Source organism: Malania oleifera, chromosome 8 (genome assembly GCF_029873635.1).
Source record: "Malania oleifera isolate guangnan ecotype guangnan chromosome 8, ASM2987363v1, whole genome shotgun sequence".
In the NCBI taxonomy this organism is placed as follows: Eukaryota; Viridiplantae; Streptophyta; class Magnoliopsida; order Santalales; family Ximeniaceae; genus Malania; species Malania oleifera.
The window spans coordinates 2,677,895-2,695,951 of NC_080424.1; the positions used below are offsets into that span (position 1 = coordinate 2,677,895).

At 33.8% G+C, this 18,057-nt stretch overlaps 2 protein-coding genes across 2 annotated transcripts; one reads left to right on the forward strand and one right to left on the reverse strand.

The window, feature by feature from the left end:
• On the forward strand, positions 1 to 9,562 carry LOC131161292 (uncharacterized). The gene is made up of 4 exons (XM_058116945.1): positions 1 to 167; positions 8,158 to 8,369; positions 8,906 to 9,083; positions 9,237 to 9,562. Exons 1-4 carry the CDS (start codon positions 134 to 136, stop codon positions 9,404 to 9,406), a joined length of 594 nt encoding a protein of 197 aa, XP_057972928.1. The 5' UTR covers positions 1 to 133; the 3' UTR covers positions 9,407 to 9,562.
• Positions 9,563 to 14,880: 5,318 nt separating this feature from the next.
• LOC131161294 (endoglucanase 3-like) lies at positions 14,881 to 18,057 on the reverse strand. The gene is made up of 6 exons (XM_058116946.1): positions 17,923 to 18,057; positions 16,651 to 17,154; positions 16,407 to 16,556; positions 15,903 to 16,014; positions 15,359 to 15,522; positions 14,881 to 15,207 (listed from the first exon to the last, which is right to left on the reverse strand). The coding sequence occupies exons 2-6, from the start codon at positions 17,095 to 17,097 to the stop codon at positions 14,881 to 14,883; spliced, it is 1,200 nt and encodes a 399-aa protein (XP_057972929.1). The 5' UTR covers positions 17,098 to 17,154; positions 17,923 to 18,057.

The window sequence follows — 18,057 nt, forward strand, 5'->3', positions numbered from 1 at the left end:
ATAGATTCATTAGATTGTCGGCTGTTTATCTTCTGGTTCAAAACTCTCTCTCTCTCTCTCTCTCTCGCTCCGGTGGGGATCGCAGGTAGCAGATCGAGTTTGCTAAAGGATTAGCACCAGATCTGGGCAAATCATGTCTGGAAACACACAGCGCTCCGTTTATGTTGGTCTGTTTTCTCTCCCTCTCTTTCAATTTTTTTCTCGACTTGCCTCTTCGGCCTTGCTTGTTCTTGATGGAAAATATTTTCTGGCGTAATGTTAGTTTTCTGCAAGAAAATTCATACTTTCTGGTGAGGATATGTAATTTTTCCAAAAATATTTAGCGCGCTGTGTGTTTTGAAGGATAGTTGAATGGTTCGTCTCGTTGAAATTGGTGGTTTTCTTGGAAACATCGTCTTTAAATTTCTCCATTCTCGGGAAAAATGAGGTTTTGCACGGTGCGAAATAAGAATACGATATATTTGTATTAAACTACTGGGAGAAAAAAATGATAAACCTTCTTTTTTTTGCCGAATTTTTCCCAGAATAGTTTACCGATTAAGTAGATTATTTCATATTGCTTGTATATGGTATCAGACATGGAAAGTAGAGATTTTGTGTAGTTTATGCGTTTATATTTTTGTTTGAATAAAATCGTTAATGGTTTTTGTTTGATTTTCTCAGATTATCGTTCATTTATTTTGCTTATATGTTAATTATGGTATGCATACACTGAAACCTGTAAAAGACAGGCTTCCCTAGTGTATGTGTGCAGATGCAGAAGAACCTTGGAGATAAAACAAAGAAGAAAATATTCATATAACGAGCTTCTTGATGAAAAGGCATTAGTTCATCGTACGCTACCACAATTTTGGTGTATAGAAATTAGAAAATGAAACTGTACAATTAATGTGTTCATGAAAAGTTCAGGCGTGTGTACATGGGGTGCCACCTCAACAATTAGGTTTTTATATTGGTATACTTAATTCAGATTTAAGTTGTATATTAGTTATTGAGTTATTCTTGTAGGGGCAACTAACTGATAAAAGGAAGATTCTGGAGTGGCTGAACATATATTCGAAGAGTTGAAAGTGTCTGTGTTTTCGGGTCGACACATTGATGCTACTTGGGAAATGGCAAGTTTTTTAGGGTGGGATTTTATCTCATTGTTGAATTCACCATTGCTCCTGCAATCTCAGTTCTTCTTCTTCTTCCTTTTTTTTTTTTTGGCCAAACTCTATCAGTTCGACCTGTTGTACAAATAAATAAGTTATATTGCTGTTCACATGAATCCAAATCCATTTTTTAAAACAGCCCTCCTTTTTTCTTGCCAGGAAAAAAACTCTTTTTCTCTTTATATATAATTTATATATATATATATATATATTATATATATGTTTTTCATAACCTGAGCCTTTTGTCAATCCTTAGGTTTTAACATTGTGATCTAAAGGGTTTTTAAAACTGTTCTCTATTAGTTTTGATATTCAAAAATTTGGGTCTGCTGTGTTTCTTGCAGCAGAATTATTTTCCATAAATTTATTGGGTTATTTTGGGTATCTTAGTTTCTTAAGGTTTGTTTCTTAGGGTTGTCTAAGTTCAACTATAGGGTGTTTATACAGTCTTTATGTGTTTATTGAATGATCAGTTTTGCAGCTATGAACTTTGAATCAGGTTTTCACTATGCTGCCTTCTCATTTCCCTCGCTTGTAGGCTCTTTTCTTTTTTCACCTCCTTCCTTTCTCACTGATGATGTAGTACATGCCCACCTTCTCCCCTCCCCCCAGGGGAAAAAGTAATTATTATAATTTTTAAATTTTATTTTGATAATGTTATGATTAGATATTGCCTTGTGCTGTATGTGCGTGCGTGCGTGCGTACATGCGTGTATGTATATGGTTATTTATACGTTTTCTTGTTTAGGTTTCTATATTTTGATCTACGCAGTAGCTAGTCTGTTTCTGTTTCTACATTAGGCAAGAGTTTCTACATTGGAGCATGTATCATGCGGCAACCTGGTTCCTGTTTGGAATGTTCCATATTCTTAACACTGGTCGGTCTATGTTGGCACTCTATCTTGCCCAAAGACCAAAAAAGGAAGAAAAAAATTTTAAACAAAAAATAAAAATTAATTAGAAAGGAAAAATTTTCAAAAAGAAAAAAAGACAAAAATATTTAAATATTTTAGAAAAAAACTTTGCCTCATGGGCCCCATGCATCCACCAAAGTGATGTTGTTTTTAAACTGGCAGAAAATTTTAAAAAATATAGGCATGTATGTATGCCATTCACAAACCTGGAACAGTAACCTCAAAAAATGAGGCCATTTTGTTAATGGTCACTGTTTCAGTGATTTCTTTACCTTTTCCTCCTGCCACAAAGCACTGCAGCCGTCTGCACCCCTCCCCAGAAGCCCAATAGAGCCCTCTTCTCTCCTCTCTTTCTCTTCTCCTCACCACAAAATCCCATTTTGCACAAGATGGCGAGCTGGCCAAGGCTTGGCCTCATCCGCCATGGCTAACATCTGATTTGCCACCCTTTTCTCATCGTGCAATGCCTCTCCCCTAGCTCATTAGTCATTACCCACTACCTACTGCCCTATAAAAGCCCTCCAACACAACAAAACGGAACAGGGACAGGCAGAGGATACCCTCAATTGTTAAAGTCTGATATTCATTGTTGGCCCACAGCCTAATAGCTTAAGCTTCTAGGTGAAATGGTGTTCTATGTATTCAAAGTCAGGTTGCTAGGAGATCTTGGGTTCTAGTCTTATTGCCCGCATTTATTGTGTGATGTTTAAAAAAATTATTGTAAACCTCGTAATGGGTGTTATCTATTGTGTGTTTATCTCTCCACGTGCTGTTGGGCTGCACGTTCGGGAGAGTGTTAAAGCCTGATATACATTGTTTGCCCATAACCTAATAGCTTTAGCTTTTAGCTGAAATGGTTTTCTAAGCTTCTCTGCAACTGGTATGTATGCATGAATGGCATTTTGATTTGTGCTTGAACTTTTTCTTGTCCCTCTCTCTATCTTTCCTTTTTTCTCTTCTCCATGTCTGCATATATGCATGTGACAGTGTGTATGTGAAATGATGCATGGAGCAGAGGTGCAATGGGTATGTGCAAGAGTTATGTGGAATTCAAATGAATGCATGGTTGGGTGGTGCATGCACAATGCATGTTCTTTGAGTGCATTTGAGATTGATGCAGTGGCAGCATGTGTGTGGGAGGTGGTGCACATGTATGTCATGATGCATGAATGAGATAGCATATGATTATATGTTGCATGGAAAAAGGATGAATGTATGCAATGGCAGTTTGTGCATAAGAAATAGAGTGAATATATGCGATGGAATAGGGATGGAATTTTGCCTACGCCAATGGTCGAGATTCTTAAGAAGGATTTAAAAGCTTGAAAAATCTTTTGGATAAAATGGATTTAGAATTGAGTGACATTGGAGGAAATGAAGTGCATGTGGATGGTGGTAAAAATTGAAAGATGAAGGGACAAAGGGAATTAGAAAATTTGAAGAGCTCAGTAAACTATGATGGAAAGGGTTTGGGAAGGGAATTCCTTGGCTAATATTGTATATTTATTATTTGTTTTTTCCTCTTTTTTATTTTTTCTTTATTTGGTGAACTTTTTGTACCTACATGTTGTACCTTCTCTTCTTTTCATCTAATAGATCTTGTTTTGTTATTAAAAAAAAAAAAATCTGAATGTATATTTATGTGGATGCACATGCATGAGTGTGAGCATGGGGATGGTAATCATGTGCGCATATGGGACATGCATAGGCATGTGCATGAGCATAAAACATGTATGCATGTGTTTGCAGAAAATGACATGTAGGTATATCATGATGCATGAGTAGAAGATAGTATGAATGCATGTATGGACATGAACTCATGATTCATGGATAGGCATGGAGGGTTGAACATGTATGTATATGTATGAAATAGAGTATGGGTCATGTGAGCATAACATGCTTATGCATATATGTCATGGGCCATGTATGCTACATGATGTATGTGTGCATAGTTAGCTTAGATGTGCATATGCATGTATTTTACATAAGAAGTGATGGATGCATGACAAGTATGGAAATGCATATGCATGGTTGAGAGGATGTATAAATGGCATGTAAGCAAAGACATGTATTGGTATGGAAAAATGTTTGAATAGATTTCTATGACTATATGCCAAGTCGTTGTGAAAAAATGCAAATACAACAGCAGCAAGCTTTAAGTCCCACTAGATGGGGTTGACTACATGAATCATTTTTTGCCAATTCACCTGATCGAGAGCGTTTTCCTTTACTAGATTAAGAGTTGTTAATCCTTCTTCCCTACACCATTCATAGTTATTTTAGGTCTGCTCTTACCCCTTTTCATATAAAAAACAATAACTAATTCACTCCTTTTCAAAGGTGTGTTGCTAGGCTTATGTTTAAAATTCCCAAACCATCTAAATAGCTCCTCCCTTATCTTGTCTTCGATCGGTGCTATGTTAGTATGCCTAGATTATTATGTATATGTTCATTCCTTAATTTATCTTTCAATGTTTATATCACTCATCCACCTTAATATTCACATTTTGGAAACTTTTACTTTTTTTACATGTTTCTTAGTTGCCCAACATTTTGAACCATAAAACATAGTTGGCTTTATAGCCATCTATAAAATTTTCCTTTCAATTTTAAAGGTATTCTATGATCGCACAACATGCTTGGTGCATTCCACCATTTTACCCAACTTGTTTTAATTTTATGTATTATATCCTCTTCAGTTTCCCCTTCCGCTTGCATAATAGATCCAAGTTTTCAAAATCTACAAGTGCTATAAATTTCTTGATTATCAAGTTTAATATTTTCTCTACTACTTTTCCTTACGTTACTAAAATTACATTTCATATATTCTGTCTTATTACTACTTATCCTAAAACCTTTATAATCTAAAATGGTTCTCCAAAGTTCTGACTTAGATTCCACTCCACTCTTACTTTCATCAATTAAGACAATATTATCTAGAAACATCATACACCAAGGGATCTTGTTTTGTATATTCCTAGTAAGTTCATCAATCATTAAAGTGAAAAGATAAAGGCTTAAAATGGAACCTTGATGTACACTTGTTGTGATAGGAATATCTCTAGATTCCTCGCCTACATTTGTAATGCTAGTCATTACTCTATCATATGTATCCTTAATGACCTTAGTATATCTAGAGCATATCCCTTTCTTTCTTAAGACTTATCAAAGAAATTTTCTAGGTACTCTATCATATGCTTTCTTTAGCTCAATGAAAAACCATATGCAAGTCCCTCATCAACTTTTTTATTATTCTTAAAAAATAAATAGCTATTGTTGCTAATCTCTCAAGCATAAAATCAAATTGATTCTTTGAAACTTTTGTTTATAGTATTATTCTTTGTTCAATGACCTATTTTCATAGTTTCATTGTATAACTCATAATTTTAGTTCTGTGATAGTTATTAGAATTTTGAATATGGCCTTTGTTTTTGTATGAAAGTGTTAACGTGCTTTTCCTCCTTTCCTCTGGCATTTTTTATAATTATGTTGAGTAGATTAGTTAACCATATACTTCCTTTATCCTCTAAACAATTCCAAACTTCAATTACTGGGTCTTATAGATTTCCTACTTTTTATCTTTTTTAAAGTCATCTTAACTTCAAGGACTCTAATTTTGCGAATAAATCTTCTATATTTATTCTTGTCGTCATTTGTCACTTCCAAGTTCAATCTTTTCTTTTTTATTTTCATTAAATAACTTACCAAAGTATCTTTGCTACCTCTCTTTTGTGTTTTCTTCTCTAGTAATAACATCATCATTCTCGTCTTTTATACATGTTACATTACCTACATCTTTGCATTTTCTTTTTCTAGCTCCAGCAAGTTTTTAATGTCTTTTTCTCCTTTTATATCTAATCTAGTATATAAAGTATCACTAGCTCTATGTTTGGCTTCACCAATAGTTTTTTTTGCATTTTTTCTTGCCTCTTTATACTTTTCATGGTTTTCTATATTTGTAAAAAAAGGGAATAAATATAGTGATAGTTTGATTCTTCGTTGCTGTAGTAAATAGGAGAGAAATTCGAATTTTTTCTCGTCTTTACAAAAACAGGAGAAAAAAAAAAAACAAGTAATTCAAATAAAAAAACTATGGTAAAAAAGAATCCTTTTGTAGCGAATCATTTATTAAAAAAATTGATAAGCTTAACATAACGACTTTTTGGACTTCTTAATCCCACCACCAACTTCCTTTATTACTCGAGTATCTGCCTGTGGCCTCACCCTAAAATCTTTTGCTATCATTATGATAGATTGATAGATTTAGCCATCCTATTCCTTACAGTATTCACATCTATCTTACCCCCTATTGCCCAATCACACTCTTTGATTATTTTATTTTATTTTCATATTTGAATTTTACTATATTTGCTCCCTTCAAGCTCCACTACCTAGTCTTCTTGTGTTGATTTATGTTAGTCTTTCTCTTCCATTTTTTAGTACTTATATCTAATACTAGGACTCTGTCGAAATATGCAAATGCAAACATGAAATAAGGATTAGTATGCATGTGCATGGATAGGCATGGATGTGTGCATGATTTGGCATGAATATACATGGAGATATGCATGAATGGTAGTATATGTGAAGAAAGCATGTGATGGTGATTTTGCTGGCAAGTATGTTCATGAATTTGCATGGGATATGTGTGTGTATATGTGTATATTCAAGCATGTGGAGCAGATATGGATGTATGTATAGAACTATAGATAGTTGTGAATACATGCAATTATGGATGTTCATGAGCTTGAGATCAAACCTGAATACAAATTAGCATGATTGGCTGCATGTATGTGTGAAAGTGTATATAGAGGGTACATGCATGCAAACAAGTGAAAATGAGTGAATTTACACATACCAATGCATATTGTGATGCATGTAGAATGCTAACATGGGCTTGAACATACTTGAGTAGTTGTCTTTGCTATTAGTGTCAAAAATCATCCCCCCCCACCCCCCCCAAAAAAAAATGAGGGTCAAAACCTAGGAGCAAAAGGTTTCTCCAAATGGTAAGATTTTGTGCTTTGTATGCATGTGCTTATAGGATATAATTGAAAAACACATAGGAGGAGGAGTGTCGTCTCCCTAAAGATTTTTTTTTTTGGGGGGCAGGGGATTGTGAGACGCCTAGCACTGTAGTACAGTGTATTTTTTTGTCTTGTTCTTTGGTTAATAGTTTTTGTAGTGGTGGGAATATTCAATATTAAAGGGCTGGTAAATTGAACAAATGTGAAAAGAGTCACATGTCGTGATTGATTCAGCTTAAAAGGTAATCATAGGCTTATCAAGTACCATTTGTTAGGATGGGTGTGTAGGGGATATTAATAACTTCGTCTCGCATATCCATTCTCCCAAACCCTACTCTGATTATGTAGACCGAGACTACTGGTTCTAGGGTTAGCTTAGATGCCAAAATTGGTATTAATTAGGTGATTTAGCCATAACTAGGGCAAATAATAGGTTGATGACGATTCCTTTAGACATTTATAGATCCACAACCTCAAACCCACACTTTCAGTTTGCCGTGCGAGTTGAGGCGGTTTGGTTCATCCCCAGTTCGGGATGAGTCAACAGTCTACTATTGGTAACAACCAAGATCTTTTATCATTGATACTGATATACTTAATAACATTATTTGCTTTATGATTCTTTCATGGAATCTTTTTTTTTTTGACAAGATTTATTTAATTTAACCAATGATATTAGACAGTTGCACCCTCTCTCTCTCTCTCTCTCTCTCTCTCTCTCTCTCTCTCTCTCTCTCTCTGTTGTTTTCTGTTATGTTTCCAGGAAATTTTGGGAATGTCCAGTTGTGGTTCTCTGTTGTAGTGACTTTTGAGTTACCTTCATCTTCAACATGGCACACACAGGCACACTAAAATCATGCAAGAGTGAAGGCTTTAAATTATTTTCTGCTAATTTCCTTGTTCTGTTTAGCATTTGTTCTCTTTCGTCTGGTTATTGCCATGGTATAACTTGTACTTGATCCATTAGGTGGCGTATGAATAGACAGACATCCTCTTCTGTTTTTATTGAGGAAGACAATATGGTTTTTTGACCTGGTTTTACTACCCCACCCCCCCAATTAGGTAACTTGGATGAGAGAGTGAGCGAAAGGGTTTTGTATGATATTCTTATTCAAGCTGGGCGACTGGTAGACTTATACGTTCCTCGAGACAAGGAAACTGCTCGGTCCAAGGGTTATGCCTTTGCAGAGTATGAAACTGAGGAGATTGCAGAGTATGCTGTTAGACTTTTCTCTGGCCTTGTGACTCTCTACAATCGTACACTTAAATTTGCGGTGCGTTCCTGGAGTCTATGCTTCTTACAATCTAGCATTGCACAAAATTTTTTTCTTAAATCTGTGTCCCCTCTAGTGGAAGCCCAGCTTGCTAGAAATGGTATATTAAGTTTCTGGTTTGAGCTTTTCATAGAAAATTGATCTTAATTTATATAGTCATATTTTTTTGAACTGTTTGAACTCTTCTATAATCTGGTTTAGCTTCTTGACAATGACTGGCTTCATCAGTCTGTTTTCATTTAGTGTTTGTGGGACAATAGGGGAGGAAGGGTATTTTTCAAATTTTACCAACCTGGGGAGAATGGCTAGACCTTAAGTCGAATTTTGCTGCTATAGGCTTTTAGCAAAATGATAGAACCACATTTGTTAATTGTCATTACTTTGGTGGTTCATGACTGTGTGGCAATTGTGGGATCTGTAGTAAACAGGGAGATTGCATGATGACTTATCTCTTAGTCTTGCCTTTTTATTTATTTTTATTTTAATCTAACTTTAGGTTTTATCTAATGACATATATATGGCTGTGGAAAAAACAGATATCTGGGAAAGACAAGCTCCTTCCTAACTTGTCTGTTGCAGTCATGCCTGCATCAAATTCACCACTTAAACCAAGGCTTCAACCTCCACCATTTGACAGAACAGAAGATTCTGAACATTCCACGAGATTATCTACCCCAGGCAGTTTTTCAGACTATCCAGTAAATTATTCTGAAGGTGATGATTACTTTCTTTTTTTATTCAATTCTTTTGGTGTGCTATTTACCCCTTCATACTCATCATTCTATTACTGAAATTCTATTTTTTTGGCTTTTTCCGTCATTCTTTTTGTTCCATACATGATGAATAATATCCTTCTCTTTTATCCAGTGCCAGTTTCCCATGGTTTGATACACCATTCTAATGGGTATGGGTCAAATTATGATGGCTACGATTATGGTTACAGTCGAAGAGTTCTTGGGGCAGCATTGGATAGTTTTACCCGCACTAGGTCGAGCCGCTATGATGCCAGTAACCCAATCACTCACTCCTCTTACTGATTTATCTCAGGCTGGTTAGAGATCAAGTCTCAATTGTAGTGCTAAATATGTGATGCTTTTGTATTCTTTGAGCAATTCAAGTTGTGCAGCTGTTGTGTGGGAAATATGCAAGGTTAGTGGAAGATACTCCAGTGCAATTAGAATAGTTTCTGACAGTTAGTCTGGTAGTCATGTCAATTGGTATACTAGTTCTGTTTATTATGTAGTGCTCCCATCTGTAGACTTGTCTAGTGGCATCTCTCATTTGCTTTTGCAAATGGTCTAAACTTGTTCCTTCGATTTTGAAGGATTCTCATCTATATTGGTAATCTGAAACTTATATATCCCAAAAAAGGAATGCCCCATTTCATTGCTCTCCCTCGACCCTGTTCTGCCTAAAAAAATCTAGCTTAAACTTCTAGTGCTGTGCAGAGAATTGGTTGCTGTTTTGTGCTACTGCAACGTTAGTCTACATAGATTTGCTGCAGTTTCGTGAAGTTCAATTTCTTTGCTTCTTATATTAACAAAATTATATGCAACTATTCTCTTCTGATTTTTTTTTTTAATGGATATATAGTTTATCAAGAAGGATGAACTGTTTCATTCTTTGAGATTGGGGCTGTAGCAGTAATTTGGAGGGAGTTGGTTTAATTGGTTCTACTGTGTTGACTTACTCTCACATTTTTCTTGGTTAGCAAAATTTTTACCAGTTTCTATCTCTGAATTTTGCTGTTATTTTCACTAATTCCTGCTATTATTAGCAACTGGTTTTGCACTGTTCAGCCAGTTATTCCATTCCAACTGAAAGTATGCATCATCATCTTCATTTGTTGAAGCACACAGGTTGTGTTTGGGAATGTGGATTTGAAGTCTCAGATTTGGATTTGTATGGATTTGATCGAAATTTAGTACAATTTTGTATTATATTTTGTTCAAATTCACACAAATCCAGATTCAAGCTCCCAAATATAGAGTTTGTGTCTAAATTGAACTCGCGGGAGGGGGTGATAGGGGAAGGTCTGAACAGTTGCTATACTTTACATTGCTCCCTATGAGACAATCCAATTCAATTGTGAGAGAAGTCAGATTATCCACCAAGTGAATAAGGTTGAAGTTCGAGAAAAGAAAAACTTTTTAATCAATTTTGTATGCATATTGTATGCATTGTATGATGACCGAGCAGAACCTGGGAACAAGTAAGGTTATGAGTGAGTCAAGTTAGGTCAATTAGTTGGCCTTGGGCTTGACCTTGTTCAAGTTTGAGGCATGCTCGAGTTACTTGCCTAATTTAATAGGATGAGTATCAAAGAGCGACGCTGGCTGCATACTAATGGTTGGATATAGAGTGGAAAATTTTTGATTTTTTTTTTGCCTCTTTTTGGCAAGTCCTTTATTATAAACAAATTGAACTTAATCTAGTTGTGTTCAAGAATTTAACTTAATTTTGGGTTTGAGTCTATTAATTATGAGGTACATCGGGTTACACAACAACAACAAAATCAAGCCTAGGTCGACTAAGTGGGATCGGCTATGTGAATTCTTTTTCGTCAATTAATGCCATCATGGACTATATTTTTGATAAATTTAAGAATATTAAATTCTTACTATTTCCTCCTCATCGGGTTAGAATTTAATAATTGTATAATCCATTAAGTTTAGAGTTGAATTTCAAACTTCACATATTTAAGTTTATTATATTTAAATATTCTATTGTCTCCTCCAAATTCACTAAATTCAAACGCACACTAAACACAAGTTATTTAATTAATACACATACAAAATTTGGATGAATTAATGAACCATGAAACAGAAAACACATTTGTATCCTAATTTATAAATTTGATTCTATTTCTCTCATTTTGGTTTCATTTATACGTACCAAATGTGTAGCTATATATGAAGATAAAAAATAAAGAAACAATTTAGATGGGACTCCTTTTACTTATTGGGTATGCACATAAAAAAATTAAATTAAAGATTTATGTTGCGTTTGGGAACATAAATTTCGGACCTTGAATTTAGATTTGAGTATCTATGCATTAATTTTAATACAATTTAATATTATATCTTATTCAAATTCAATGGTCTAATCAAATTTAAGGTTAATTCTAATTGTTAATGTGATAAAATGTCTATACAAGTGGATTAACAAGTGCCCGCTTCTATTACTTCAACTCTTTCACATGATAAATTCTAACAGATAATGTGACATCACATTATTTTACTATGTTTGGTTGTTTAGGTTTTGAGACTTCGATTTATATTTGTATAGAATTGGTCACTTTTATGTTTTGTTTGGAATTCGGAAAATATTAGAGTAAAGAAAGGAAAATATCATAAAAAAAAAAAAAAATACATTTTCATGTTTGGTTATCAAGGAAAGTGGAAACAAGAACAAAAAATTTATTGGATCTATGAACAAAATTTTAATTCTACAAGTCATTAATATTTAGTTTTTTTACTCATATTAAAATAAACTATCATTTTTTATAGTATTTAATAGAGAATGAAAGTATAAGGAAAAATGGATTTTCTTCTTAATTTCTTTTCCTTTCCCTTAACTAAAATCTTTAATCCAAATGGATCTTTATGCCCTATTTGGAAATCAGAAGATATTAGGAAAAGGGAAGAAAAATATTAAGAAATTAACATTTAAAGAAAATAAAAAATAAGTCAAATTTATGAATAAAATTTTAATTTTACACATTATTGATATTTAATTTTTTTTAATTTTTTAGTTATATTAAGACAAACTTATGCTATTTAATATAATAGGAAAATATTAGGGAAAATGAGTTTCTTCCTTATTTTTCTTTCATTTGGAACTCAAAAAATATTGAGAAAAAATAAAAAATATCAAGAAATTCACATTTTTATGTTTGTTATCAAGGAAAGAAAAAAAACTAAAAAAAAAAAAAAACCAAATCCATAAATAAAATTTCGATGTTACACATAATTAATATAATTTTTTTAAAAATTTTAATCATATTAAAATAAACTTTCATTTTTTGATAATATTTAAGGGTTCGTTTGGATCAAGGATTTTAGTTAAGAAAAGAAAAGGAAAGGAAAATAAGATGAAAATTTATTTTTTATTATATTTTTCTTTAATATCAAATACTATTAAAATTTTAATATGCTAAAAATTAAGAAAAATCAAATGTAAGTATGTAAAATCAAATTTTTATTGACTAATTTGATATATCTTTTGTGTTTATTCTTACTTTTCTTGATAACCAAGTATGAAAAAGTGAATATTTTCATACTTTCTCAAAAATTTTCCAAGCTCCAAAGATACACTAATAGAGAAGGAAAATGGAAAGGAAAATGAGTTTTTTTTTTTTTTTTTCTGAAGTAAAATTCTTGATTCGAAATTCAAATAGACCCTTAATGAATTTTAATCTGAGCATAACCAGTCAAATTTTTTTTCACAATAATCTCACAATTTTCATGACTATTTATTAGTGGACAAATCAGCCATGGAAGCCCTTGTACGTCGTTGCTCCTTGGTCCATCATCTTGTTGAAATTGAGCTAGAGGAAACAAAGAAACTTATGAAGTAGAGAGAGAGAGAGAGAGAGAGAGAGAGGACCAAAAAGTATTGAACAGTAAAAGTATTGTGAGGAACAGTTATGTTTAAAAATAAGTACTAATTAAAAATTAATATATTTAATTATTTTTTACTTAAAAATTATAATTAAAATTTTAAAGTAAAAAAAATATTGGTAGTAAAAAAGGGGGCTGAGAATTAAAACTAATTAATTGTCATCAAATTTAATGTGTTATTTAATCAAAACTTTTAACTACTTAATTATATTCTGTTAATTAATAGTAATTATATGTTAACATATTCAATTAAAAAATTTAAAAAATTGATTTCTATTAAATATTAAAAAAATTTAATTTCCTTTTAATTACTTATAAATTATCAAAATAATAATAATAATAATAATAATAGTAATAATAACAACAACTGTATCACTTCTCGTGCTAAATTTTCTCCCAGAAAAGTAATTTTGAATCATATATATTCACATGTAAGCGAAACAATATTTTTTTGCAATATTAATATTAACGAAAAATAATGCAATAGCATTTCAAGTAATTAAAATTTGTAATATTTTAGCTAAAATGCAACATATAATTAAAATTAAATAATAGAGATTAAATGCAAATTGTCAATATTTGTTTAGTGAAATATCATATGTGAATGAATTGAAAAGGTTTAATTGCTATTGAATACATAACTTTAATTTAAGAGTGATTATATGTTAATAAATTTGGTTTCTATTTAATGCATAAATAAATTATAAAATAATAAATTTGGTGTCTAAATTGAGACGGAGGACAATAAGGAGACGAAGTTGATGGCAGAGCCTAGCCTTTGCATGAGCAGACCAAGAGTATAATAGTTACCAAAAAGTGGTTTCGGGTTACTTCTCAAAATCTATGTTGAAAATTTCACTTGTGAGCTTATTCCATATTAAAAAATTTGAGTAAATGATGAGTGTTTATATACATGGTTGGACCCAAGACTCAATAGGCTTAAGCTTTTGGACTCATAGAGTCAATTATCTATATACTCCGTTTAAGAGAAACCCTATACTTGAATGTATATAAATTTAAATAAGACATAATACACAATTATATTAAATTTTGTACAAATCTATCTTAATCTAAATTTAATATCTGAAATTTATATATATATATATATATATATATATATTGGGGAAAAATAATAGAAGAGATAAATAAATATTATAAAATTAATAGTAAATAAAAACAAATACTTATAAGAAGTTGAGGTGTGGAAGGATCATTATTTTTTAAGCCAATTTTATACCTATAGAGAAAATATCTCGATTTCCAGGATTACTAAATAAGTTTGATTTTGTGTGCACTTTCAAACGCCAGAACTATTGAGATGTATGTGATTCAGTTACCCAACAAAATATAAATCATAAGAAAGAGTAAAAGATAGAGTTATTTTGAAGAAGAAAATCCCGCTTAAATTATTTTGAAGAAAAAAAAAACGCATCTTCATACGAAGATGGATTAAGACTCATAATTAATGTGAAACGTTAAGGTAACCATTAATATTTGAACAACATTAAAAGTAAAACATTAATAAAAAATAACTTTAATTAAGAGTGGTTATATAATATTTATTAAACAAATATTTGTTAAATTTGAAACATTCAACATATCATTCACAACAAATACTTTGTTAAATTTGAAACATTCAACATATCATTCACAACAAATACTTGTAAACTAAGATATCTTTCCAATCTTGATTAAGCAAAATTACAAATTTCTAACCTTCTCTTTTTGAGAAGTAGGGATATGCATTAATTATGATTTGTGGAGGGGAAGAGTACAATAATCAAAACCCTAAACCCTTCATCCATCTTTATTCTTAAATTCTTGTTTTACTTTATAGAGGGTTTATTCGCTAAATCGCTGCTCTCTACACCTTGCCACACTACTACTAACTACTTGGAATTGGCAGCAAGGTACGCCAGGGGTCCGACGACGGCAGCGTTGATGTACGTGGTGGGCTCCGATTGGCCGTAGTTGTTCCGGTCGTTGGCGTAGTGGTCGCTGCTGTCGGGGCCGCCGACGATGGCGCCGGTCAGCGTGTTGGGGTCGGGGCTGGAGGAGTAGAGGTACTGGAAGCTGTCTTGGCAGTCGATGGGCTGTGGGTGGACCCGCTTTGAAGGGGAGGATGCTCCTCTGTGGTGAACCTTTTGGGGAAAGCGTGTTCCATACCCTACCATGTAGGACATCCCCATGGGGTTCGCCCCTAAAATGTAGTCCACCTGAAATTTCACAAAATTATATTTATTATTTAAAATATATTTTTGTCAAGCTGGTCATGTTAAGCTGAAATTTTTAAAGAAAAACAATATAAATAAAAGAAATTTAAAAATTCTTACGACCAAAAAACATATAGGAGTCATGTCAGTGTACCTGTTGCCTAACAAGGGCTTGGAGGGTAGCTGGGGTGACCTGGTAGGAGCCACAGTTAAAGGTATACCTTGCTGTGGCCATGTACTTGGAGTAGGTGGCGAGCAAGAATGAAATTGCCATTGCATATTGCGTATTGCTTCCATCAGACTTGTACAGTAGCCCCCCTGCATCCATTCCCATCTCCCACTATTAATCTCTACTTTAGTATTATTATATCATTCCACATCTTTCAATATTCACCGATCTTAATCTCAGACTAGTGTTGTAAGAGTAAACAATTATAGAATTTGATAATTAATTAATTAGCTAGTTAATTAACATTGCCCGTGTAATTTGTTGTTGGAAATATTTTGGTCATGAATCCAACAAATCGAGCATGCAAGTGAAGGGAATTTCAAGCTTGGATTGAATGCATTTGAATTTTTAATCCTTTTTCCAAGAACAAGGAGGGTTTTCGAGGGGTTTAATGATGCGAGTTTGAAAACAAGGCAAGTCGAGCTTGTTAACTGAAATCTAATAATTAAAGAAAAGGATTTTTCATTACCTGGGGTATATTGTGTGCTCGAAGAAGGTGACTTTGGTAGAATTTGACAAATGAAATTTTGGGCTGCTTGTGTGAATGGTTGGAAGGTGTTGTCCTTGTTCACCAAAGCTTTCTGAGAAAGGAAAGAAAACTATTTATTAAAAATAAAGAAGTAACTCACAAATGATATCCCTAGTACTGTGAATCATACATCATTAATTTCTGGTTTGATAAAATTTCATGTAATTTCAGGATGTTTGGATTAAGAAATTTGCATTAAATAAGGATGGTGACTTGTGTCGACCACACCAAACTTATTTTGAAAAATCACGCACGTTTTCTATCACAAACTTTTTCAGTGTATTCAATACTATGTGCTAAGCAATCGAAGCACATTGCCATATTTAGATCGGTGGGTCTCATGTGTTTTTACTAGGGCCCACCAAATCAAATCAGTAATCTCTCTCCCTTCTTTTTCTCTCTATGTGCGTGCGTGCGTGCGTGCGTGCGCATGCATAGTCATACCTTTGATAAGAGGACACGAGCACCTGCGAATTTATTGTCCCAACTGAATGTATTGCTTGCGTCGTTGGCTCCGAGTGAGTTTATATTATTAAGATAAGAAGGGTTATTTGTTGCGGTATATAGCCATGCATTCCCCCACAGCAGCTCATCCTGATGATCGCAAATTCAAATAAATAAATTAGTTGCCCAGCCCCATCCACATTTTGTGCCTAATGGGCCTACTGGGTTTCTAAGCTTTCCTCACCATGAAGCCAGAATAGGAGCAGTAGAAGGGGCAGACGACTGATGAAATGGAGTTGCTATATGCTCCCCTATGCTGCATTGCAAACTGCATCACCTTCTGTGCAGTGCCCAGGAGCCTATCTGAGTACCTCCCGTCGACGCTTCGGAACACCATCGAAGCAGCTGCTAGGGCAGCAGCGATCTCTCCGGCGACGTCCGAGCCCGGGTTGTCTGCTGAGACCGAGAAGACAGGCCGACCAGGGCTCATGTCCTCCGGCCGCTGCCAGCAGCTGTGGTCTTGGTAAGGATTGCCTACTTGGACATAGAGCTTGCCCGGGGTGGCAGTGGCACACTTTAGAAGGTAGTCTGCAGCCCATGCAATGGCGTCTCGAGTACTTCGTAATTGGGGGCCCAACTCCTCCGGGTACTCGATCGCCGCCCATGAAAGCAGGGTGGTGGTGAAAGCCATTGGGAGGTTGAATTTTATGTTATCGCCCGCATCGTAGTAGCCGCCCGTTAAATCCACCTATAGCATCAGATTGAGGATCGCAAAAATCTAATAACTAAACAAACATAGAGTAAAACTATCAAGCTAAATTAACATTAATGTCATTATTAGTAAGTATATCAAACCTATCATTGTTAATATCCTAACCCATATATTAGTCTCATCATCGCATCATTATTATATACTCAATTAGTAATGCATCATGACATTAATATTTTAACTTCTCAATCAACATTAGTGAATTAAAATTAAATAATAAGTCCATAAACACACTTGTAGAAAAGCGTTTTAAAAGTCAACACTACTTCCATCATTTCCTTACCATCTTATTGTAGCTGTATGATTCTTACAACCATGCCCGAAAAAAAATTAAAACAAGTAACCTCGAATACATTTTGGGTCATGTTTGTCCTCCTTGTAGTTGGGGGTAATGTAATTTTTCATTATACACAAAGCACTTAAGGAGCTAGTATAGTTTTCATGGCTCAACCTTGCACTTACATATTCTTAGAGGTTTTCAAAAAATGAAAGTTGTTCTTGTCGTGCTTGTCAAACATTGCGTAAAGAGAATCTTAAGAGGAGAAAATTGATTTTACGGATCATTCAGTATTATAATGTAAAAACTTTGATTCGACATGAAGGTCAATCTTAACTTATTATTAAGAGAGAGTTGGAGAGTGAATCACATCCTTTCTGAGTTTGGTGGGGCTGAAAGAACTAAGGACTTGTCTAGATTGAAGTTCCGAATTATAAAAATAATAAAAAAACCTAAAAACATATACTTACATTAGCAGTTGAACCATCTGAAAGTGCAGAGTCGGACCTCCATGTGATTTGTTCGTTGGAGGGAAGCTTGCCAGACCTCTGGGCTTGGAAGAACAGCAAGGACTTAGCTAGGGCATCTCTATAGTTTGGAGAACT